Raw genomic sequence first — 25,236 nt, 5'->3', positions numbered from 1 at the left:
TTCTTGTAAGATTTTTCTTGCAGCTTGAATTCGAACATTTATTCACAATGGCGCTGCTCTAGAGCGCAGCATTTCAGAGACCATCTGTAATTATTGTAGTTCCGATCGTTATTGAGTAGTGTTGTATTAACGTGACGTGGGGATCCACGAGGTAATCGATGAACGCATTCTCATTCATTTAACATGTGTAAATTTTTTGTTGTTTGAAACTGCAGAGAGAGTGGCATAATTTAAATTTTTGTTAGCTTTGCAGTTTCAGTAATTCATTTAATCATCGTCCAGCCACCTGTAAAAAGTTTTCCGATTTGTTCTAAAGTTAGCACTTTCAATCAAAAATCAACAACAGAAAGAACGAGAGGGAGTTCCTCGAGAGTTAGTAGGGGAATTTTAGCTCGGATTTGTCTCGCAAACTTTTTTAATTTTGAATTGCTGAATATTGAGGAGAGTTTTATCACCTAGATAAGAGTCCTCGATCTTGTAACTGTGATTTGGATTCGCGATACAAATGGCTTTCGTTTTGTTCATATGTAAATTTCCGCCATGTCATCGTAATAACTTGTGCATTAGCTCTAGTTACTTTAATTCAGATTTGTTCCTTTTATTTTTAAATTTGTGATATTCAAATAATTTCATTGTTGAAGGTTGGAGAGGATTTTTCAATTGGCGAATAAATCCTCGTACTTAACAGGTCACAATTGTTTTTACCTCTCCAAGATGGAAAAATAAGCGATTTGTGTTCGAACCTTGGGGTTCATCATTTTGCATTTGAACGCATTCCGCCATTTAAAACAAAATACAACGTAGGGTTCCACTTTTGTTGACGATCATATAATAAATGAATTTAATCTTTGTTGCTTTATCTCAGTAACTAGTTAATAAATATAAAATGAATTAACAATAAATTACTTACAAAAAATTACAATTTATTAGATTATACAGCGAGTTTTATGTTACACCTGTAAATTTCAAAACTACTATAAAAATGTGAACGAAAATTATTTCAAAAACTAGTAAGTAATTTAACCATAGTGAAAGCTAGAGGGAGTTACAACTAGTTCGACCAATCTTGTAGTCAACACTATGTCCAATTTGCAGGCAAGCATTTTGAACGTAGGTAGTTTTTAACCTGGAATGAAGTTTTGAAGTATGGTCCCAACTTAATTGGCTTCAACTCTTTAAGTAATGCTTTTATTTGTTCTATCCAAAACGAATTTTCTTTTAACTAAATCTTGCGTTTCATTTCCATCATCGACAAGTGAAAATCGTAACAAAGTTACCATTCAGTCAAATATACGAGTACCCATATATAAGATAAGATAACAGAGGCGCAACATTAATTTTGCAGTGTAAGATGATTTTTAGTAGATGGTGACTTTATGAATTTATTTATACAAGTAATTTTACAAAAGGATATATAAAACGTACACCTTTTTTTCCTAATAATGTGTTCCACAAGTAAACTGTTATGACATCATCTTTCAAGTCGTTTTCGCTGTCATTGGCTATTTTTTTTCAAACAATGATGAACATTTCTCGCATGTCGTGCGAGACCACAAATCTATGAGGGCTTACTCATCATCGTTCCTCACATCCAGGAATATGTGCTACCCATGAAGGTAAAATGACCTACCTCCATGCTGCCACCGCAATTTAAATATACTTTGTAAAGTTTCTGGTTAAAACAATCATGAACGAAATGAGAATTAAAGGTGAACATAATCAGAATATTTTTTTAAATCATAGTTATTTAAGTACTTAACTTAATAATATTCAGGAATGAGAAGTTTCAATTTTACATCGTCATAAATAGTGCTACCTATTTATAGTAATTACGGAGTTTATTAGGTATTGTTACTAAGTTTACGTCGAGAAATTCAAGTGACTGACCAAAGTACTAAAATAAAAAATATGTATGAAAGAGATTGAGCAAGAGAGCACGCAGAACTCAGGGAAGTGAATAGTCACATTTGCTTGTTGCGTGCGAGAAATATTCCGAAAAACAATTTTTGAACGACTTTTCTTCTTTAGTTTTAGAAGGTAGGTTGAGATAATTTTATAATCAGTGCTTCGATTGAATCTAAAACAAAAGTTTCAATCTCAGACGTTAGTCTATAGTGATGTTTTGCTTCTTTTCCTCTCCTTTTTATTAATAATTCAAAATCTACCACTACAATAATGTTTATTTCAGTATTATTTTTGAATTTTGAAAGATATTACAAGGGATAGTAATGGTACATAATTTCTATACGTCGTCTTCTACACGGAGCTCTAGAAAATTTAATTACATGAGATAAACACCAGGTGCCTCAGGATACTACCGACTGACGTTTATGAAAGAATTTTACTTAAGTGCAGATATTGTATATAATAACAGCAAGCAGATAATAATTCGATAAGTATAGTATTACAAAGATTGCATCTTTAGATTAGCTTCCCTTCCATAGACAATATTTATAACAAGCAGGGTTTCAAGTGTGGGTGTCGTGTTGGTTGAGTATAACACTTTGTCAGAAAGAACGTTCTGTAAATATAAAGTAACAACAGTTGAAAAAATAGTAAAAGTGTCCCAAACAGTCCCAGATACAATTCAGATTCAAGGCTATAGGACTGGTTATTTTTCAGTGGGTAGGTAAGTAAATACCACAAAAATGCATGTAGCTGTATTATAAGTTACAGAAAAATGAAAAATCTTTTTTTTTCAAAATTTTAATGAAAAAACTGTACTTACAAAAAAAATCTAAATTATTTTTTCATCATATCACACAATTGTTTTTTACAAAAATTGAAGACAAATTTAATTTTTGCAGTGGGATCATACATTTTCCATTTTTATTAGAAGATTTATGTTCAGTAAATATAGATACCTGATAATTTCATTATGCAAACTTATATAAAGCTAATATTTTATCATTTTAATACCCGTCAAAAGCCAAGTTTTCTGTTTCCATAATCAAGCTAATTATGTATTTAATAAAAATGAGGAGTTACTTTATTTCTCTAGATAAAATACTTGTAAAATTCTCAATATGACATCCATTAACAATTATAATGATAAGAGACGAAAATATAGGCCAAAAGCTTCATTGTCTATTAATTATACAATATGTCTTTAGGTTTGTGTTGACATTAAAATTATTTAGTATCATCAAGGCAATTAGTTTGGAACATGGTGTTTCACAATATTCAGGAATATACTGTCCATATGTTCGTTTAATCTATGTTACTCTATTACTAAACAGTTTTTATGTGTTATAAAAATTGTGCTATGCTGCTACTCGTCGACAGAGTTAAAAATAGAGTTTTCATTTATTGTGAATAAAAAATACTTCATTTCAAACACTCACGCTGTCATTCTCAATCATTTTTTAAGTGCTATTATTATACACCTGACTAAAACAAAAAAATAAGTGGTTATACTCAAACAAAGCTAACATTTAATAATACCTACTAGTAATTAAAATAAAATTTGATTCTAATAAAAATTAAGTAGGTACTTTACATACTTCTGTTTTCAGAAAATGAACCTATTGAATTTTAACAGTTATTTTTGATTAAGTTTTTTTTTGTGTTCACACAAGCGATAAAGTTACTGATAATATGAAACAAAGCAACTGATCAAGTTTTAGTCGTCCGTAGTGAAATTGTGCTCTTTCGCTAAAAATTAGATTATGAAACTACTGATCTGCAGTTATTTAGACAACATTTTTTTCGCCTTTCCAGTACACTCAATTAAGCATGAATATTAAGAGAACCTATATTTTTAACATAATATAATAATAAACAATCTAATTTTAATATCTTTTACAAAAATTAAATTAGTTATCCTTTGAATGAATAACGCACCTTGTTAAAATAGTAACTAAAGACTCCACCTATGTAGGTGCATGTTTCACAAATACTGACTATTTTTTTTAAGGTGATCATCAACACATCGAGACATGAAAAAATAAACCTTAGCTTTTCTGCAATCACTAAATTAATATTAGTAAGTCACCAAATTTTCAAAAAACTCGTTGTTTCTATTTTGAATAGACGCAAGTTATTGTATTATTTCAAGTGAGAACTACTTATAAATTTTTCAAAATGACGTAGTGACATTGTTTGGAAAAGATCAATCAATAGATAAATTCTGATCAGCGATTATCATGTTCACAATAACCTTAGAGCGTGTGCAAAATTTTTGAACAATCGGCCATGGAGTTTCTAAGACAATTGTATGAATTCTTGAGAATTTTGTAAATTTGGAAACATATTCAAATACAAAGTCTTCGACACACAAGCACCTACTAGTACCGACAAAGTTAAAAAAAATAAGTATAATCTTTGACGCAATTTGGGGTTCAAAATTAAAATAACATATATTAGTTATTAGTTACATGTTTATTTTTTTTTAGAACAACATGCGTATCTTTACACCAAAATGTGGTAAATGGACCCTCTTGGGATTCGCAATCTTTTTTGTTCTAATTTCAATCGTCTTAATCTTCTTCACAGATGATATAGTAGATGCCGTGAAAGATCAGGTCGGTGATGTTATCTTGTTCCTTCAAGATAACAATAAAGACATTTTTAGCAATTTAATCTAGGTTCTGATGACACGATGGTCTACGGTTTTTGGGAGGTAACCCCAATACCGTTGTACATGAACATCTACCTCTTCAACTGGACCAACCCACAAGAAGTTATAGATTCGAAATGGACCATCAAACCCAGTTTTACCCAAATGGGTCCTTACAGCTTCCACGAGAAACACTATCGTAAACATGTGAAATTCAACGACAATCATACACTCACGTACCAGACCCAACGAATATGGAATTTCGCACCAGAAAGATCTGCGGGTTCTTTAGATGACCTCGTAACAACCATCAATCCAGTCTTGGTCGTACGTTTTTGAAATTATAAAAATCTCATCTTTGATTTTTTTTTGTTTTAGACAATATCCAATATAGTCAAATATAAACACCCAATTGCAAAACTTGCCGCTAATGGTCTTTTTAAAGAACGGGCAGTAACACATACAGTCACAAAAACGGCACAGGAATTTATTTTTGACGGGTACGATGATGCTATGTTTCGTATACTTAAGAAGCTTCGTCTAAGACATATAAAGATACCTTACGGATTGAAATTTGGATGGTTTGCTGATGTCAGTGTATATGTGTTTTTTACATGTTTTGTTACAAGTTTTTTGCACAGAGGAACGGGTCGCTAACTTACGATGGTACTTTTAATATGTATGACGGTAGTGACGATATTCGCAAACTGGGAAGAATAACGTCTTGGAACTATGACAGTCAGGATCATTTTCCAAGTTATTGTGGCCGGGTGAACGGTACAAGTGGCGAACTGTTCTATCCAGTATTAGATGATCAATCTGTACAAATTTTTTCCAACGATCTTTGCAGGTAACGTAAAATATCCCAGTATATATTTTGTCTGACTGTTGTTCCAGTACGATAAGTCTTGACTGGGAAGGCACGCAAGAAATTCTAGACATAGAAGGCCACAAGTTCGTTATAAAAGAAAAAGAATTCGACAATGGCACTAAATACCCAGAAATGGCATGTTTCAGTCCTGGGGACGTCCTTCCGAACGGTTTACGAAACGTCACAGACTGCTAGTACGACATCCACGTACCAAAAAGAAACATTTTTATATTTCTTTTTAGTTTCGGAGCGCCGGCATTTCTCTCTGGACCTCACTTTTATCTATCTGATCCAGTCTACAGAGACGCGATTGATGGTATGCAGCCCGACGCAGATGAACACGGGATAACCGTAGTAATAGAGCCCGAAACGGGTATTCCTTTGCATGCGAAAGTGGCGATGCAAATAAATCTAAGGGTTGAAAACATCGAGAGGATAAAGTATGGCGCGTTTTTGTTTGGATAACATTACTCACTATTTTGTTGCAGTCTGTTGGAAAATGCTAAAGAGTACTTTTTACCTGTCGTGTGGTTTAAAGAAGAAGCAGAAATGAGTGACGATTTGGGATACCTAATTAGTTTACTGCTTAGAGCACCAACGATTGGTCAGGACACTGGGTTTGGTGTTTTGGCACTTGGGTGCATTCTTTTTGGTATTTTTGGTTTTATCGTTTATAATAAGATATGGTAATAAAGAGCGTTTAATGGATTATTCTCCTCTTAAAAGTGCCAGTATTAGTATTTAGTAATACCGTATATGTTCAGGCTGTGATAGCGTAACTACCTGTTCATCTTACAATAAGATCAAAAAGGGCATTTCTATTGCATATTTACATTATATTTACTTTTAATAAATTTGTAAAAATCTTGTCTAAGTTTTTTTTGTGTTTGGAAAAAAATATATACATTCAAAATCGAAAATTTTATTCTTCTCTTCAATAATACAAAAATTAATTTAATCAAATTAGACAGACGTAAGTAATGTAAGTTTCTCGTTTAGTTGTAATTGTGTCTTAATAAGCTGAGACAAAGTAATTACCATTAACAAGTCTTTAACGTTGCTATTGAACATTTCAGAAAACTGTTCGTTACTCATATGAGGAACTGAATTAATCAGATCCAATAAAGCCCTACCGACGGCGTTATTTGCTTGTGTTTTTCCAGACAAAACGTCTTCAACATATTGTAGAACCTGGTCCAACATTACTCCCATTTTGGATCCTGCTTCTGACACCTGAAAAACAACAAGTATTACGATCGGGTACACGATTCGGAATACAAAAACGAAAATTTTACAAAAGTACATTATGTAATTCAATGTGTTATCTTTTTTAAGTCATTGTTCACAAAAGGCCAAAGCTAATACATAATAAACGTGAAACAATATAGTTAACTTTCAACAACTTTGGTTTAAAATGGTTTCATTTCATTTATTCTAAGTTCGAATTTGGCGCCAATTCAAACATTACGCGCTTCTACCAATACCGAACGCCCTTCAGACCACATGACCTCAAAATTACTTCCCATTGGCATTCTCTGAGACAGTGTAGATTTCTGCATTACCCTACATTAATTTCCGCACCCGTGCCGACCAATCACAACAACGTACATCGGCGCTAAATTCAAACTGGGCCAAAGTCGAATATTATTGGTTTCAGCTGTGTGGTCTGAGCATTTTCATTTAATTCGCATCGATTTTTTGAGTTTGTAAGATTCTTGGCTTTTCGATTTTGGAATTTCTCAGTTTTTCGATTTTTATTTTGGAGTTCTTGAATTTTTTAAATTTTTGTTGTCGATTTTTCAGTTTCTCGATTTTTTTTCGTTATCCGATTTTTTACTTTCGCTATTTTTTCCAACATTTCGGTATTTAAATTATTTTTATTGGTTAATGTTTAATTTTTTTCAATTTTCAGTTTTCGATTTTTTAATTTTAGAGTTTTTCGATGTATATTTTGACATTCTTCAACTTTTGAATTTTACAATTTGTCCATTTTTCTATTTCTAGAATTTTTTTTTCCCGTATTTTTCTATTTCCCGATTTTTAATTAATCAGTGTTTCGATTTTACAGTTTCTCAAGTTTTAAGATTACAATTTTTAAATTTTTCGGTGTTTCAAGTTTCGTGTTTTCTATTTTTTAAATTTTCAGTTTTTCATTTTTAAGGTTACAATTTTTCCTTTTCCAATTGTTGATCTCTTAATTATTCGATTTTCAGTTTCTTTATTTTTACAGTTCTTCGATTTCTCAATTTTTAAATTGTTCGGTTTTTCAATGTTTCTTTTTCGATTTTGCAGTTTTTAATTTTTTTGATTTTTCAATATTTTAGTTTTACAATTTTCCGATTTTTTGATTTTTTAAAATTCCACTTTTAATAAGTTTGTCCTTTTGTTGAAAAATTAAAAATCGAAAAATTGAGAAAATGAAAAATAAAGTATTTCCAAGTATGTAATTCCAAGTTGTTTCCTTTCTTAAATTTTTTATTTTCTCAATTCGAGATTTTTTAATTTTTGGTTTAATTTTAACCGCTAATTTTTCGATTTTTCCGTGTTTCGTTTTTACGTTTTTCGATTTGTCGATTTTTTAGTTTTTCGATTTTCATTTTTATTTTTATTTTTCAGAAAAATTTTTGTGTTTCGATTTTTTAATTTGCAGATATTTTAATTTTGCGATTTTCTAAGTTGTTTTTTAATTGTTCGATTTTATTTTTACAATTTTTCGTTTTTTCGATTTTTCAATTTCTCAATTTTTAATTTATCATTTTTTCAGGTTTCAATGTTACAAATTTTCGATTTTACAGTTTCTATCTTTTTCTCAGTTTGACCGTTTTCTGGGTTGGAACCGTGTTAATTGAGTTTTTGGGCTCAACGTTTCGCACACTTTCGTAAGAATTTTTAACCCTGCTCCTGAAGATGCCATTTACAAAAGTGTGCGAAACGAGCCCAAAAACTCAATCAACACGGTTCCAACCCGAAAAACGATCATGTATTGATTCCGACCGTGCAAGCCTCCGAAATTATTTCAAGTTTGGTTTTTCAATTTTTGATTTTTTTTTTCAAATGTACAATTTTGTAATTGTTTCATTTTTAAATTTGCCAATTTTTCAATTTCTGTATTTGTTCAATTCTTAGAATTCTCAACTATTAAATTTTTCCGTTTATCAGTGTTCCGTTTTTTCGATGTTACAATTTTTTAATTTTTTAGTTTTCCGGTTTTCATTTAAAAATTTTTGAATTTTGAAATTAATTCTTCTTTGTATTTTTGACGAAAAACAAAAACTTCTATAAAGTTTTTGTTTTTCGTTTTTCCAGGGTTTTCGGGTTTCAATATTACAATTTTTCGATTTTTCAATTTTTAAATTTTTCGATATTTCAAGTTTCATTTTTCAGTTTTTAAGTCTCAGTTTTTCGGTTTTTTTAAGTTTTCTTTATTTTTCAATTTTTCGATTTCTCAATTTTTTGATTTTTCAATCCAATTCAAAATTTCGGTTTGAATAAATTTGACCTTTTGTTGAACAATTAAAAAATGACAAATCGATAAAATGAAGAAATAAAAATCGAGAATTTGAAAAATTTAATATCGAAAAATTCCAGAATTGCTTCGTTTTGTCGATTTTTCAATTTCTCGATTTTTAATTAATCAGGGTTTTGAGGTTTCAATATAACAATTTTTCGATTTTTCAATTATCCAATTCAATTTCTTAATTTTTTCATTTTTCGATTTTTCAATTGCTCGATTTTTCAACTGTTTTTTCAATTATCCATTTGTTTAATTTCTCATTTTTTCATTTTTCAATTTTAAAATTTTTCGATGTTTCAAGTTTCATTTTTCAATTTTTGATTCTCATTTTTTCGGTTTTTTCAATTTTTCTTTATTTTTTCAATTCTTCGACTTCTCAATTTTTAAATTTTTTGATTTTTCATAATTTTTACACGTTTCAATGTTACAATTTTCTAATTTTTAAATTTTTCAAAAAGTTCGGTTTGAATAAATTTGTCCTTTCGTTAAACAATTAAAAAATAAAAAATCGAGAATTTGAAAAATATTATATCGAAAAATTGCAGAATTGTTTCGTTTTGTCGATTTTCCAATTTCTCGATTTTTAATTGTTGCATTTTTTATTGTTTCGGTGCTACAGTTATTCGATTTTGCAAAATTTTATTTTGATTAAAATTGGAAATCAAGAACTTGGAAACTTTAAAATTGAAAAATTGTAAAATTGTTTCGTTTTTCGATTTTTTGAGTTTAGTTTCGGGATTTTTTATTTTTCCGTTTTTCCAATTTTTCAATTACCGATTTTGCGGTATCTCGATTTTTTAGTTTCTCGATTTTCATTTTGAACTTTTTGGATTTTTCATTTAAAATTTTTGTATTCTTCATTGTTTGAATGATACAATTTTCTGATTTTCCAATATTTTAGTTTGGATATATTTGTTGTATCGCTGAAAAATAAAAAAACACGAAATTGAAAAATTAAAAAACTAAAAGTTTAAAACTCAAAAAATTGGAAAATCGGAGAACTAACACACCAAATAATGGAATAATTGAAAAATCGTAAAATTGAAAACTGAAGAATCTGTAAAATTAACAAACCGGTGCCGATTAAAAAAATGCTCCCACACAATAATAAATATAAAAACAAGTCATATGGTTTTCCCTAGATCTATGATATTGGAAATGAACACTTGAATACACACGATATTTGAATTTGGCGTCAGTTTGAATGTGTTTTGTTGTGATTGGTCGGAAATTAATGTATACTCAAAAACTTTTGTTTTTTATCGCTCTGCGTAACTTTATTTTAACTTCTCATATACAGTCAAACTGATAAACTCCTACCTGTGCCAAATCTAACATGGGATGTACATTCCTCGACCTCCCGCCGCCAGCGCCGATGGTTTTCTGACACAACTGTAACCCAAACACCTCCGGATCGTAACACGTCACATCGATGGGTATAGACGTGAACATGCAGCCTTGTTTCCCATTGGGTACACCCAACGAAACGCACACGTACGCTTTCAAGCCCATACGTCCACCCTGTAGACTCGTGTCCAGAGTGACATGGACCGGGTTATTGCATTCTCTCGCGTAATACTCGTGGATAACTGAACTGTGATTAGTAACTTCGTGTCCTGTGGCCCACCAACCCACTATGCTTTCGTTGGAGTTTACGCGACGATTCAAATCATGCACGTCCATGGCATAGTTGAGTTCGGCCTCCACTTGGTCCACCGTTTCTTTGTGGGGGACGCAGAAGCAGTTGATTACTTCCACGATGCCCTTGTCCACGTTACCTGAAATGAGGGATATTGTTACTTTGTCGATACGTTCAAAATGGGGCTTATACTAGACGGTATTATTATTAGTAAGAATTCTGGTTAAAGTAAATGTAGAGGTTGTAGAAAAAAGACCGTAAGTGGTTCTGTATACGTAAAATGTGGTATTTAATATAAACAATAATAATATAAACATGCCTAAACATTTTCACTTCCCACAATGTAGATATGCATACAGAGATGTATTGTACAAATTTCCAAAATGACTGTTGAAAATGTATTTTCTTTCTTTGGAGTTAATAACACTATTATAGAATTTAACAGAATTCAGGGTAACAGTAAACCTGAGATAAAAGAAAGATCTACATATGGCAAGGGAGGAATAATATTGGATGGAACGGAGAATGTAGTGAGTTGAAGAGAAAAGCAAGGGAAAAATTAAGAAAATGGAAGAATAACAGGGGAAGGAAAGAAGAGTACTTAAAAGCAAGAGAGAATTATAGGAGAAAATGTGAAGAAAGAAAAAGAGAAAAACGTGAACAAGAGAAGACAATAAAGTCCCTGAAAACAGAAGAAGAAGTATGGAGATATTTAAACAAGGAACGGAGAAGGAAGACTGAAGTCAGTAGGAAAATCAAAATAAGTACATGAATGGAGAATACACTTTATGGAATTATTGGGAGGTTGTGAGGAAAATGCTGCAAAATAAATAAAGAAATCACAACGACGAAAGAAATGTGGACAGGTTCGGAAATAACAGAAGATAAAAAAGGAACACAGATTGAAAGTCTGAAAAGAAGAAAGGCACTAGGAGGGGATGGAATCCAGAACGAAGCGTGGATGTTCGGGACAGAAGGAGTGAAAGAAAGTATATGGGAAGTGGTAGATGGAGTTTGGAAGGGAAAAGAGTTTCCTCGGCAGTGGAGAGAATGTATAATAATCCCATTATTTAAAAAGGGGCAAAAAAGTGATGTGAAGAACTACCGAGGGATCACCTTGCTCAATACGGCGTACAAGATATACGCAATGATACTAGATAAGAGGTTACGAAGGGAGATGCAAGCAAGGGGTAAGTTACCAGACGGTCAGGCAGGGTTTAGGAAAGGAAGAGGTACTATAGACAACGTGTACATCCTGCGGCATTTAGTGGGAAGGGAAATAAGGAAAGAGGGTGGACGAATGTACGCATTGTTCATAGATTTCAAAGCAGCGTTTGATAGCGTGAATAGAGAGAAAATGTGGGAGTATTTGAGGAGAAATCGAGTGGATGCGTACCTGGTAACGAAAATGGAAGAAATATATGAAGAAACAGTAAGTAAGGTGAGAGTGAATGGCATAGAGAGCGAGAGCTTTTATACAAATAGAGGAGTGAGACAGGGATGCCCACTCGGCCCCGCATTGTTTGCAGCTTATCTAGGAGATATTGATGAAATGTTCATAAAAGCACAGACAAGAGATTGCAGTTTTTCATTTTTAAACTTTTCGGTGTTCCGATTTTATAATGTTTCTTTTTTCAATTTTTGGATTGCACTCCAACTTTGTCACATATGGCACAATTTAGAGAGTAGAGTGGACCCCTACCGCTCGATAGTACCAAATTATTGTATTGTCATCCAAATTACACACTCTTGCAAAGCTTCAAATCGATACGATAATTAAAAGTAGGTAAAAATCGACTTACTAAAAAATTGCCAAAATCAGTCTTCCCTTACCACGTACTAGCCCCGCCCACCCACCCTGTATTTTCTTGGGAGGTATGTTATTTTCCAAAATCACTCTTATCTTAACAAGTACTAGCCCCGCCCACCCGCCCTATATTTTCTTAGAAGATATGTCATTTTCCAAAACGACTCTTATCTTAGCAAGTACTAGCCCCGCCCACCCGCCCTCTATTTTCTTATAGTGTATGTCATTTCCCAAAATCAGGTTTATTTTAACAAGTCTTGCAATATATTTTTGAATAAGTAAGTGACACTATGTTTTCCAAATAACTAAGAAATGCAAGTTAAACATTCCAAAAACTTAAAAAAATAGTGTCAAAATAGCATTATTTGAGAAGAAAGTAATTTATACACAATTTTTCACACATTTCGACTACGTTTTTTTTTTACTATTTCTCCTTCATTTAAGCAAAAAAGTCGAGTGAAAAATTTCGAAAATCTTCCAAAAACAATTTTTAAAACGTCAAACCCCTTGGTTTCAAGATTGTGGACCGCATATTACGAATCTTAAGTCCTTTTTGCAGTATCTTTTTAAATAAGCGAGAAAAAAGAAACATTCTTCATGGTTTCCATTTTTTTTTTTTTAAATAGTCAAAAGTGGATCTGTCCAAACGGAAAATCGTTGGCTTATAGATAATTTTTCGTAGATTACGAATCTAAAATATTTTTGACGATTTGTCTTCAAGTAACAGAAATGTGAAGAAAATGTTCCAAAAATCCCCAAAATTTCCAAAAAATTTGAAAAGATAAAAAATGGCTTTATTTGAGATGAAAAAAGAACTAACCAATAGAGAATTCTTCATATTCTTAGAGATTGAAACCTTTCTTGGGATATCTCTTAAGAGATTATTCGAGACCAATCTTTCGAAAAATTGCACACAAATTTTGAAAAACATTGAGTTTCTAGTTTTATAAAGTATTAATCGCGAGTATTTATCTTACGAAACACTGGCCCCGCCCATCCACCCTCTATTTTCTTAAAAAGTATGTCATGTGCCAAAATCAATCTTATCTTAACAAGTACTGTGTTTACAATACAAGCTAATTTAAGCGTGCGCTGGATTTTTCGATGTTAGAATTATTTTAATTTTTTTTCCATTTTTTAATTATTGGATTTTAAAACTTTTTCAATTTTTCGATCTTTCAGTGTTACAGTTTTTCGTTTACAATTTTGCCGATTTTATAATTTTTCGTTTTTACAATTTTTGAGTTTTCCAGTTTTTCAATTTTTAAGTTTCTCGATTTTTAGTTTTTTCAGTTATTTCGATTTTTAATTTTTCCATTTTTCAACTTTTCGAATAAAAAAATTGCAAAAATCGTAAGTAAAAGTGAAAAATCTAAAATGAATAAATGAAATAATATAAAATGAATACTTTGAAAAATCTCGACATTGGAAATTAGGGAATTGAAAAACTCAAAAATCGAGAAAACGAAATAAGTACATATTGCAAAATCAAAATTGGAAAATGCTACAACTGGAAATCCAAAAATTACAAAATTGAAAAATTTAAAAATTGGACAACCGAAGAACTGAAAAATCCAAGATCGAAAATTTGAAAAATTGAATAAACGAAAAATTATAAAATCGAAAGGAACATTGCAAAAATACAGAGGGTTAAAAACGAAAAATTGTGATATAAAATCGAGAAAATGAAATTTAAAGATTCGCGAAAATGAAAATCAAGAACTTTAAAAATTGAGGAAACTGAAAAATGAAAAACTGAGAAACTGAAATATCAAAAAATGAAAAATTGCAAAATCGAGTTATTGAAAATCGGAAAAATTGAAAAATTGAAAAATTGAAAAATAAAAGAAAATGGAAAATCGAAAAATTGTGATATCAAAAAATTGGTCGAAAGTAAACAAATACAGATTTTTCGAAAAATTAGAAGATTTCATTTTGTGAATTTTATTTTTTTTTATCATAACCCTGATAAGTTAAAATAAAGATGTGTTCGTAATGTTAACATAAATGTAAAGCCTGGTACACATTTGTTTCAAGCGAGTTTTTCCATTACAAAATTTTGTAATCACGTCATCAACATTTTTGCAAAGACATTAATTTGGCTAGATTTAGTGTAATACTAGGAAATGAGATTTTCTTGATTGAATTAATAAAGTACTGCTTCATTCGTTAATTTTTTGAGCCACCTTAGATAAGTACAAAGATTATGAGTGCATTGAGAATCCACAAGTATAGAGTCATAATATTTTGCATATTTCAGACAGGATTTATTATGCAATATATGACGTCATCAATTTTTTGGGAGGGCTTAAACGAATTAATTTTGATTAACGATTTACCATGATGACGATAACCTTAAAATGTTTGCAAGATTTCAGAGCATTTGGTTTTACAGTTTCAAAGTTAAATTGCAAAATGTTTGATTTCTTTTCCCAAAAATCTGGATGTCTAGGGTGAAAACTCAACACGGATTCAGACACCACAAGTGTACGAGTATCTTATTTTATGAAACTAGAGACAAATTTACTATTGTAAATTTTGGAGATGACGTCATCCCATTGGTGGTGGAATGATTAGCCACATTTTGGTTACTGTTTAACCATCTACATGATATTTCTAAGACACATACAAATTTTGTACGTGCCTAATAAAAATCGACACAGACGCCATACAGACAGACCAACAGACAGACATGAGTAAACGAGAAACCACTTTTTTCGTACTCTCGAGGTTATGAAACTTCGAGAAAACGCGAAAAGTAGCAAGTCGCCCGACCGACTTAGTAAAAATTGTTAAGGCTACTATCTAGGAACAAAACAACAATCTCCCATCTACTGTCGTGTGAGTGTGAACAAGTCTTAATTCACAAAAGTATTTACAAATTTCTTTTGATTAAACTTTATGCACCAACAAAATTCAAACTCGTCAAATTCAATTTGATGAATGATGATTGATGGGTTGCCTAGAGCCAAGGGGCTACAACTGCGAAGGAGGATTCTGTGCGGTAAAATGTTCAATTTAAATTCGCTGTTCCTCCATTAAATCATTTCAATAGTGACGTTCATTTTGAATTTAACATCTCTGATCTGTTGACATTGACACTTGTAACGTTTACTGATTTAATCAAAGAAATGCAAAATATTTGCATAGTATACCCGACTGTGAAAACTTTTTGAGCACCCGTTACTAAAATGCGCAATAAATCTATCTTTTAAAAGCCTACATTAATTGTAGTTGTTGGTGACGAACCGTTTGAGTAACTTAAGTGACTTAATCGAATTAAACAAAAATGTAAATTTTTCTCTGTAGAAAGTAAAAATGTGATATACTTAATATTTCAATTAAATAAAAATATTATTTTCAGACACAAAAATGGTTGGTTTAGGTATCTCTTCACAGTTTATGAAGCTACAGTAAACTAATAAGCATTCACGTTCGGTAGAAGTAGCTGACAGAAATTTTTCTGTGGTTAAGTTGCAATCTTAAGATCACTAGAAATTAAAGATTGGTATCAACTGTCTAGTTTTCTAATTCACATGTCAAATCTGAATTGTCTGGAAAAAAACGAAGTTTTTCTAATTTCAACACGCTTCGTTTGAAGAAAATCCTTAAATACAGCGTGGAAACAATTTCCACAAAAGTAGTCATGAGAAAGCGCATTTTAAAGGAAAAGAAACAAGAAATATTTCGTGGTTTTGAAAAAATTACTGGAAAAAATAGACAATGCTTTGGTAAAACGGAAACAGTTAAACTGGTGGCAGAAATATTTTCCGTAAAGTTCGCTAGTGTTCTCGAGTGTTTTTCGAATTTTAAAATAATACCGATACAACGGCGTCGGTGCCGTTAATATTATACTCAGAATCGGAAAGACAACTGCCCAGATTTATATACCTACATGCTTTGTTGGGTCCGCTCTACAATTAGTTTTTTAGTTTTATATAATCGTTATTGTTTTATAAAAGGGAAAATACTCGGCTTGGAGAATAATTGTACGTAATACGTACACGTATAAATTTAGGTTTCCGAAGGCGAAAGTTTTCACATTAAATAGGTACCAGAATCAAATTTCTAAAGCGGTATCTCTAATTGCGTGATAGTGGTGAAGATTTACTTTTCATTTCCTTGGATGAGACATGGATATACCAAAACGGATCCATGGTAAAATTGCGGATCCATGATGATGACATCAAAGCTTGTCCTAAAATAACTAGTGAAGGGAAAAGATTCACAATTTTGCATGTGGGTTGCTCTTTGGGCTTTTAGAGGGATGCAATTTTCTCCTGGATTCAAAAGTAGATTCAGCAGATCACCACAAAACCATCACATTTTCGATATTTGCCATTTACTTACTTACATGTCACATTTTTGATACCTACTTTCTGACATTCCAGTTATACATTATACACTGGAACAATTATGTCCGCAGTTACACAGCTTAAAAAAAAAAGTTACCAAATCTAGTTACATCTACCGAACGTGAATTCCTTATATCTAACAATGAGATTTGTGATGTAAGCATATTGTCCCAAAAAGTAATTGATGTTAATGGTACTAGGTACCTATTTTTAGCATTTCCTCAGGAAATCCCAGATTGTAAGCAATTTTTACTAAAAACTTGAAACTTGAAAATCACAGATGTTGACACTTATAGGTTAGGTAAACGTCACATTTACATTTTTTTCTCTTGCGTAAAAAGTAAAAAAAAAAACACTTCACATACCCAACAACGTGCCGATAACTCTGTGTGAATCTGCATTTCGTCGTTCGTAGGCGTCCACAATCTGAAACAGCACCACCGGGTGTACTCTCACGTGCAAATTCAGCGCCATTTTGCAATCGACAACCCGTCATGCGTCAAGCTGTCAAGCAACAAGAACGCCACCACGCCGGTCCCGAAAGTCCCTAGATCGCATTCAAATCTGCGAAATCCTCCGTTTTCTTTCGGCGATAAATCTTTGAAATTCGGCCGATTTTCCCCGGGTTTTCGCAAAGAACCACCGAAATTCGTCAACGTTTCGAGCGGCGTGCGACTCTCAGTGCTTGAAATTGCGCTTTTAGCGAAATCGCCTCCTCCAAGTTTGACTTTCAGTATTGATGGCTCGCATCAAAATGGTTTCGCGGCCCACCACTGGCTGTGTATATGCGTTGTTTTGGTATATCCGCAATGCAGGCGTGCCGGATTCGTACCAGCTTGTAGTGAGTGCATCCTGGATATTTCTGGACAAAACCTAGGAGGTGGGTGAGTATTCAGTGGAAAAATCACCCCGGGCGCCCCTCCCCCGCCGTTTTCCCGATTCAAATTCGGTTGTTTATTATTGTTGGGCGGCGGGCTTTGGCCCCCGATTATGGCAAAATCGGGCGATTCTCGGGCTCTTGACGCGCGCGTTCGGGGGTCACCTTCACTAAGGCACGGGTTGAACCATGCCCCCACGTTCCTAACCCAAAATAACACACGAAATCGACGAAAAATACAGAGGTCAAGCACCCCGAGGGAGGCCGATGTTGGCGATTGGGGACGGACGGATGGTGGGACGATTGTGATTGTAGGTATCAGCGGGTAACGTAAGGTATTTATAAACATTGAGAACAGTCGAAGTGTGGAATAGGTCATGGATGTGAAACCTTCCTAAGAGGATCGAGTAGTGGTTGAAGTGTCTGTGCGTTTTAGACCATGGGAGAATTTGCAGAAACCAAGTTTTATACGAAGTTTCTTTACGAACAAACCAGAAGTCTGCATGATATTAAAAACTGGGTATTAATTAAACAGAGGTGCAGATAATCGACAAAGATTTGTGAAAGTGTAAAATGAAGCACATAATGTTATGGACTGACTTTGATAAATCACTGCTTGTCAGATATGCAAAGAAACGTGCCACAACCTTTGTAATGTCAAAGATTAGACATGACAGAAACCAACAATGAACTTAAACGAAGTAGCTTACATTTTCAAACGTATTGAGTGATTAAGAAAGTAAAAAATTCAAACTCGTTATTGTAAAAATAGACTGTAATTAAACTATAACAATTTGTTGTGTATTTGGTACCTTATTCTAGATAATGAAATAACTTTGAAATATGTAAACATTAGAAAATACTTTATGCAATTATTGTACTATTAATAAGGTTTTTCATTCTAGAAGCAAGTTAAATTTGCCCTCTGTAAATAAGGAGTTCAGAAACGTGTAAGAAAAACTGCAATGCAAGATGGTTTTTGACAAAAATGGATGGTATTAGATCTCTCAGATTCCCTATTAAAGCAGGATTTTGCTTCTAGTAGAAAATAATAGAACATTTTCTGGCAAGCTGAACAAATTTCACAGTTCTTATCTCTAACTTGGAAAAATTGCGAAAAGTAGTGACTTCCCTGTTTGTTTTAGAAGTGACCAATAATTTTCAAAGAAAAGCAGAATTTTAAGTATTAACAGGCAAATGTGAATATTTTAATTCAATCTATAGGTAGTTCATATGTTTCAACATTGTTGTTCAGTTTTTAGAGCACATTTTAAACTTCAAAAGTCTTCAAAATAAGCAATTTTTGTATTGTACACTGCGTTTCAAATAAAATGCACCACCTAGAAGGAGTAGGCGTAGAATGTTGAAATTTGGTGGAGAAGACTATTGCACGTAGACAAACATTTGATTAAAATTTCAAAGAAAAAATAAAATGTCTAACACAAGAAATGTTAATAATGTGTTAAAATTCCACGTGCACGAATACAAGACTGTATTCTTCTAGGCATGCTTAAAATGAGATGATCTATTGCCTGCTGGGGTATCTCATTCCAGGCATTTTGAATTTGTTGTAGACATTCTTCCAAAGTCTTTGGAGGATGTGGTAAATTGCGCAGCCTTCTATGCATTAAATCCTAAACATTTTCGATTGTTGATAAATCTGGTGATAGGGCAGGCCAGGGTAAGAAGTTGACGTTATTTTCGTCAAACACTCTTTAAGTTAATATGGCCACATGAGGCCACGCATTATCTTGTTCAAAAGATGTTCTTCGACGGTTCGAGAGATAAGGAAAAAGAAATTGATTTAACACGTTAACGATGTAATGCCGGGCATTTAGCGTGCCTGGAATGAACACTAAGGGAGTACTTCAACAGATGTGTATACCATCCCATATCATTACTCCAGGTGTTAGAGCGATATGACATCTCTGTACAAATTCCAGATTTTACCTTTGGCCTCAAGGCCTTCGAACACGTATGCGTCCATCAGAGTGCCACAAACAAGACCTAGACTTGTTCCTAAACATTATGACATTCCACTATTACAGCCATTGCTGCCTGTCTTGGTACCAGTGAAGCCTGGTAGTTTTGTGTTCTTGTGGTAAGGGAAGTTTGCAGTTTGGACGATAAGATCTCAAGCCAAAGGAACGAATTTGGCGGTAGATGGTACTCCTCGGATTCTGTGCCCAATTGCTGTCATCCAGTCCATCCCGACTGATCGTTATGGTTACCAAGGGTACTGAATAACACTTCTTCTTAGCAAATGATCTTCGCGTTCTTGGGTGACTCTGAAACGGTCGGTACCCCTGCGACGCATTTGTAGCTCTTCGTTGTTCCATTCTCGACTTGTTCTTAATATCGTAGAATCCGTTGGGCCGAGTCTTCTGGTGATTTCCCGAAATGGTAAACTAGCCTCATGCATCCCAATCATTCGCCCTCTTTCAATAGGTGTTATCTGTTGAAAATTACCTCGTGTGTGAACTCGTAGCATTTTTGCAAGCACAATAATGACAAATGTCAAGTAAAATTGCAAAAGAATCTTACTCAAGTATCTTTAAAACATAATCAAAAAATTAATAAAAATCGAATAACACTCGGTATATTATCTAAACAAGTAGTAGTTTTTCTTTCAAATTTTAATCAATTGTTTGTCTATATGCAACAGTCTTCTCCACCAAATTTCTACATTCTACGCCTACTCCTTCTAGGTGGTGCATTTTATATGAAACGCAGTGTATTAAGTGAAGGTGCATTATAGTTGTTTACCACTTAAAAAATTGCTCTAGAAATTCTGTTATAAGCAGAGTTCATTTATTTGCGACGTTATTAACTTTTGAATTATGTGTCACCTATATATAATAATAATAATAATAATAGCGTTTATTGCCCAACAGTTTTTACAAAACCAATTACAGAGCAACAAAATTAATACAAAACGAACAAAATTATACTTATATAAATGTAACAAAAGGAAAGACAAAAAATAACAAATCATTATAATGTATAAACAAGGTGAGAAAACAGTGCTAAACATTTAATTTTGCATAACAATGTTGAATGATTAATTTTTTAAATTTTAAACTATTAAACTGGAATATATCAATAATACAGAATTCCTTATTATAAAGTTTGCACATTGTGTACATAGGAGATTTAATGAAGGTATTAGAATGTGGTGTGGAGGTATACGTTGGGGAAATGTTTCTGGAATTTTGGCGAGGTACATGAAAAGATATATTAGCTAACAATTCAGCACAGTTGACATTATAATTTAGAAGTTGATAGAAAAATATGACAATATTTATTTGCCTTTTGATTGTTAAAGGTAACGTATCAAACGCTCTATTGAGAAGTTCGTTGTCGATTCCTCGTTCAGGGTAGACACCGTACTTCTTATACCAAAGAAATTTTAAAAAGCGTCTTTGAACAGATTCGAGTAAGTTAATTTGTGTGACATAAATTGGGTTCCATATAGGACAACAATATTGAAGGATAGATAAGATGAAAGTGTTATATAACAGTTTTATAATGCTTAAATCAGTGAAATCCCTGCTATTTCTGATAATGAAACCAAGAATAGAAGTTGCTCTGGCAGTAAGTTCGTTTATATGGTGATGAAAGTTTAATTCTGAGTCAAAATATATGCCTAGATCTTTAACAACATTGTGGCGGTTTAAGAGTTTATCTTTAATTTTGTAATTGAAGGCAATTGGACATTTTTTACGAGTAAATGACACTATTTTACATTTGGCGGCGTTTAATGAAAGTTTATTGTCTAGACACCATTTATTCAGAGAATCAAGATCCTCTTGAAGAAAAAGTGCATCATTGATGTTGTTCACAATTCTATATAACTTAGCATCGTCAGCAAACAGTAGGGCGAGACTTTTTACAGTGGCAGATAAATCATTGATGAAAATCAAAAACATTAGTGGTCCAAGATTTGCACCTTGTGGAACCCCCGATTTCACATCATATGTCAACGAACGACAGCCATTGTAATACACAAACTGACACCTGTTAGATAAGTATGATTTAATAAGTCGAAAGATCCTACCTGTTAAACCAAATGACTCAAGTTTTTGTAATAAAATGCCGTGATCGATTGTGTCAAACGCCTTGGAGAAATCAGTATAAATTACGTCTACCTGTGATTGTTTGTCAATAGCATCTGATATAAATTGAGTAATACATGTCAGATTAGTTAAAGTAGATCTTTTATTAATAAAGCCATGGTGTTGGGGCGATATGTAGGTTTTTACATGAGGATATAAGTAGGAGTATATAACAATTTCAAAAACTTTTGAAAAATTACTCAAGATAGAAATAGGACGGTAATTATTGACATCTGTGTTGTCACCACTTTTAAACACGGGCGTGACTTTTGAGAGCTTCCATAAAGACGGAAAAGAACCTACTTTCAGTGACAAATTAAAGATTGTTGAAAGGGGTTTTACAAAAACATATTTGCAGTCGCGAACCATAAAGCATGGAACATTATCCGGGCCACTTGTTGGTGAACTTTTTAATTTGTTTAAAGCATTCAAAACATCATTATCAGTTATTGTGCGGATAGTTAGTGCGGGGATATCAGATGAACTCGTTTTTGCTTGAGAGTTTTGTTGAGACGTTATGTATGATGAGTGGAAGTAAGTTGCAAAAGCGTCAACTATTTTTCCGCTCGAAGTTATGATATCATTTTCGAATGTCATTCTACCCGGAATTCTTGATTCACCTTTCCTGGACTTAATGTAGGACCAGAATCTCTTTGGATCTTTGGTTATGTTATTTTGCGTTACCTCAATATACTATTTTCGCTATTTACTCAATATATATTGAGTAAATAGCGAATTCTAATTTCTATTTATTACATAAACAGTTTCTGTAACAGTCTACTGTATACCAACATGCTGACGACGTACTTATTTAGCTCTGGTTCCTTCTATCCTTCTGTGTGGGGGCAGTTGAATTGAATTTTGTTATCTACTATCTTCCAGTCTGTGGATGTGCTCCAACCAACGCAGTTGACATTGGTGGATTGTCGTCATTTTTAATTTTATTTAGATTTTTTTAGAAAGGGCATTTCTATACTGTTTAGTTTTGATTTCTGCTCCTCTGTCCTAATCCATGTTCATACGTTTACTGTTTTAATCGCTTCTGCTTTCACCTTTTTTGGGATTTCCTTCTTAACAAGAAACTGAGCTGAGTTTTCTTTGTCGTTTTATCTAGTATCAGATTAAACAGAAAATGATTCAGGGTTCATTCTTCTCTCATTGTACAATGAAAATTACAGGAAATTCCTTGCCTGCTCTAATGCCCTTTTCACCAATTTATCTAAGTGCGAATGTCTGATCTTGAAATCTCCTGTTCTTCGTAAAACCACTTTGGTTTCTCTCAGTGTTGTTTCTTTTTCTTTTTTCTAGAATCCAAGCATATATTCCTCAGAATTATTTTTGTATTATCGCACTCTCCATCTTTTTTAAAAAGCAGAATGTTTATGTTTTAACTCTTTTCCGTTAGTATTTTCTATCATTTTACTCAGGTTATTATTTGCAATAGTTTTCCTTTTCCTTCATGTAAATATTTAATCATCAGTAGTAATTCATTTGTTCTGGGTGCTTTTCCACCGAGTTTTATTTTATAAATTGTTTATTCCAGTTCTATCCCTCTAATTTTTCCCCATATTATTCTGATTTTCTCCTCTATTTCTTCTAGTTTCATTGCCATATTCCTTAACTATGTCGTCCATTTCTTCTTCTTTTTTCAGATTTTCCCACTTTTATCTTTCATACCAGGTATATTCTAGTGAACGCAGGCGCAGAAAATATCAGTATATGGTGTCAAAAAAATAATATAACTTTACTACTATTTTATTTTAACGCATACAAAAATTAATTTTGTACAAGTACATTTCATAATTAATCTCACAAATTCTGTAAGATTCTCTTTGGAGAACTGCGGTTAGAGACATCTAACGGTAGTGAAACAGAACAAGACACTTGCGGAACCACGAAATATTTGGATGTTTAGAGAGCAATGGAAACAGTAGAGTCGAGAAAATTCTGGTGATAGACTGCGCGAGACGCAGAAACATTCCATAAAGGGGTAGTTTTAAATAGGTTTTAAGATTAACAACAGTCGGGTAATGGCCTCTTGAACAACACAGTCGGGATAGAAGTTGAGAAGTAGTTTGTATTAGAGTACTTATTGTTTCCAGTCGTGTTAAAGTTCGTTGTTAAGCCTCCGGCGTTTGTGTTGGTTGTTGCTGAAGACAACCCACGCCAAAAACACTACTAATTAATTAATACAAAATTTACTACGTGCATAAATCTTATATAAGTCTAAATAAATAAAATCAGCGGAAAAGGTACGTAGGTAATCAATGATATTTTTTTAAATTGAACACATTGGGTACTAGAGGGCAACTGTGGTAATTAACATGTTGATATGAGAAAAAAATGTCACAGAGACAAGTAGTTGCAGATTGTAACTTATTTTAATAAAATCGTAGAAACGTCGGAGTATTTTAGTGTTTCAAATGACACTACAAAAAAGAAAAGAATGTCTTGAAGTAAAGAAGTAACAGTATAATGATAAAATACGGTATTCTTTAACAAAGTATATAAAATGGACTTGCCCCTGATCTTATTTAGTGAGAGATCATTTATGGCGCAAGGCATTGAAATGGTTTTTGTTTATTATGTTCACTATTAATAACTCGAGGGCGTTAATAATTACAGAATATTTTTTAAAACGCGTTGCTTAGTAACACTTTGACGCGCAGCGCATCGATTATTATTATAAGAAACACTTGAGAAAGGTACAATAAAAATGTAATTTATTGTTTAATGCTCGAATATTATTCGTTTAGGAATTTGTTTCGACCTCACAACAAATTATTTTTACTTCGCGAGCGTAAGCTATCGGACGAATTGCCACTTTTATATTTTCTCGACGTTTCATGACCCCTAGAGTACGAAAAAAGTAGTGACTTCCCGTTTCCGTCTGGTATCTGTATCCATTTTTATTAGACGCGTAATCTCTGAAACTGTTGGATCGATTGTTGTTAAACTTTGTATACATATGTATTAGAAATATCATGTAGATGGTTAAATGCTAACCAAAATTTGGCTAATCACCCCACCAATAATTTGATGATTTCCTTTTTTTTGCATTGGTACAACGCTATGAACTAGAATTATCCATGTTGATGACGTCCTCATAAATTTTTTATTGGTCAAATTAAGAACGAGTCACCCCATTTTCTCGAAAATCTGAAGAATACGCACGAATTATGATATTCAGAACATTTTGTTCGATAGTGGTTTAATTAATAATTTTATTCCTGTTTGGAAAAGGCAAACTCATTCAAATCAAACTAATTTCTACGTGACATTCTTTCAATGTGGAAACATAAATAGACACTTGAAGCTGCTGAAGGACAAAGGGTCTTCTTTATTCCTCTGGTTATTACTTTACAACGGTTATCACAAAACGAAAATCGTAAAATCAAATTTTATATTTTTTTAAAAAGCTGGATTTGTCGAATTATATTTATAGCCTTCGACCATTTTTTTATTGATCGAATTAAGAACGTCATTTTATAGAAAATGTG

General features: G+C 32.8%; 3 protein-coding genes across 7 annotated transcripts in view; 2 read left to right on the top strand and 1 right to left on the bottom strand.

The window, feature by feature from the left end:
• The first annotated feature begins 123 nt into the window (after nt 1-123).
• LOC135137492 (protein croquemort-like) lies at nt 124-6,349 on the top strand. 3 transcript variants are annotated; one of them, XM_064067169.1, is made up of 8 exons: nt 124-151; nt 4,395-4,523; nt 4,574-4,885; nt 4,937-5,149; nt 5,200-5,408; nt 5,456-5,623; nt 5,672-5,869; nt 5,918-6,349. In XM_064067169.1, exons 2-8 carry the CDS (start codon nt 4,401-4,403, stop codon nt 6,117-6,119), a joined length of 1,425 nt encoding a protein of 474 aa, XP_063923239.1. In that variant the 5' UTR covers nt 124-151; nt 4,395-4,400; the 3' UTR covers nt 6,120-6,349. The 3 variants fall into 3 exon arrangements, with proteins under 3 accessions (XP_063923239.1, XP_063923238.1, XP_063923237.1); XM_064067168.1 differs by lacking the exon at nt 124-151 and adding an exon at nt 2,433-2,625; XM_064067167.1 differs by lacking the exon at nt 124-151 and adding an exon at nt 2,434-2,629.
• On the bottom strand, nt 6,336-17,249 carry LOC135137493 (eukaryotic translation initiation factor 3 subunit F-1). The gene is made up of 3 exons (XM_064067170.1): nt 17,110-17,249; nt 10,264-10,721; nt 6,336-6,662 (listed from the first exon to the last, which is right to left on the bottom strand). The coding sequence occupies exons 1-3, from the start codon at nt 17,216-17,218 to the stop codon at nt 6,393-6,395; spliced, it is 837 nt and encodes a 278-aa protein (XP_063923240.1). The 5' UTR covers nt 17,219-17,249; the 3' UTR covers nt 6,336-6,392.
• LOC135137489 (nuclear factor related to kappa-B-binding protein) overlaps nt 16,864-25,236 on the top strand; it is a 28,894-nt gene continuing 20,521 nt past the window's right edge. Inside the window, exon 1 of one of the 3 annotated variants that reach the window (XM_064067160.1) lies at nt 16,864-16,900. The gene's annotated coding sequence lies outside the window, so the exon portion shown is untranslated. Of the gene's footprint in view, nt 16,901-17,288; nt 17,629-25,236 lie in introns of those variants that run through there. The other 2 variants (XM_064067159.1, XM_064067158.1) reach the window with 2 other exon arrangements.

The sequence above is a fragment of the Zophobas morio genome, unplaced genomic scaffold (genome assembly GCF_036711695.1).
Source record: "Zophobas morio isolate AGI-343-1 ecotype UQ-CSIRO unplaced genomic scaffold, CSIRO_AGI_Zmor_V1 ptg000029l, whole genome shotgun sequence".
NCBI classification, from domain to species: domain Eukaryota; kingdom Metazoa; phylum Arthropoda; class Insecta; order Coleoptera; family Tenebrionidae; genus Zophobas; species Zophobas morio.
The sequence above is the reverse complement of the archived record's forward strand: the minus strand, read 5'-3'. Positions and strand labels throughout refer to the sequence as shown.

What these genes read in the sequence shown, in the direction of transcription:
- LOC135137492 (XM_064067169.1), top strand. Translation starts at nt 4,401, where the DNA reads ATGCGTATCTTTACACCAAAATGTGGTAAATGGACCCTCTTGGGATTC. An exon ending in AATTTGGATGGTTTGCTGAT is followed by an intron (nt 5,150 to 5,199) that starts GTCAGTGTATAT and finishes TTTTTTGCACAG; the next exon opens with AGGAACGGGTCGCTAACTTA. An exon ending in GAAAACATCGAGAGGATAAA is followed by an intron (nt 5,870 to 5,917) that starts GTATGGCGCGTT and finishes ATTTTGTTGCAG; the next exon opens with TCTGTTGGAAAATGCTAAAG.
- LOC135137493 (XM_064067170.1), bottom strand. Translation starts at nt 17,218, where the DNA reads ATGGCGCTGAATTTGCACGTGAGAGTACACCCGGTGGTGCTGTTTCAG. An exon ending in AGTTATCGGCACGTTGTTGG is followed by an intron (nt 10,722 to 17,109) that starts GTATGTGAAGTG and finishes CCCTCATTTCAG; the next exon opens with GTAACGTGGACAAGGGCATC. An exon ending in CCATGTTAGATTTGGCACAG is followed by an intron (nt 6,663 to 10,263) that starts GTAGGAGTTTAT and finishes GTTGTTTTTCAG; the next exon opens with GTGTCAGAAGCAGGATCCAA.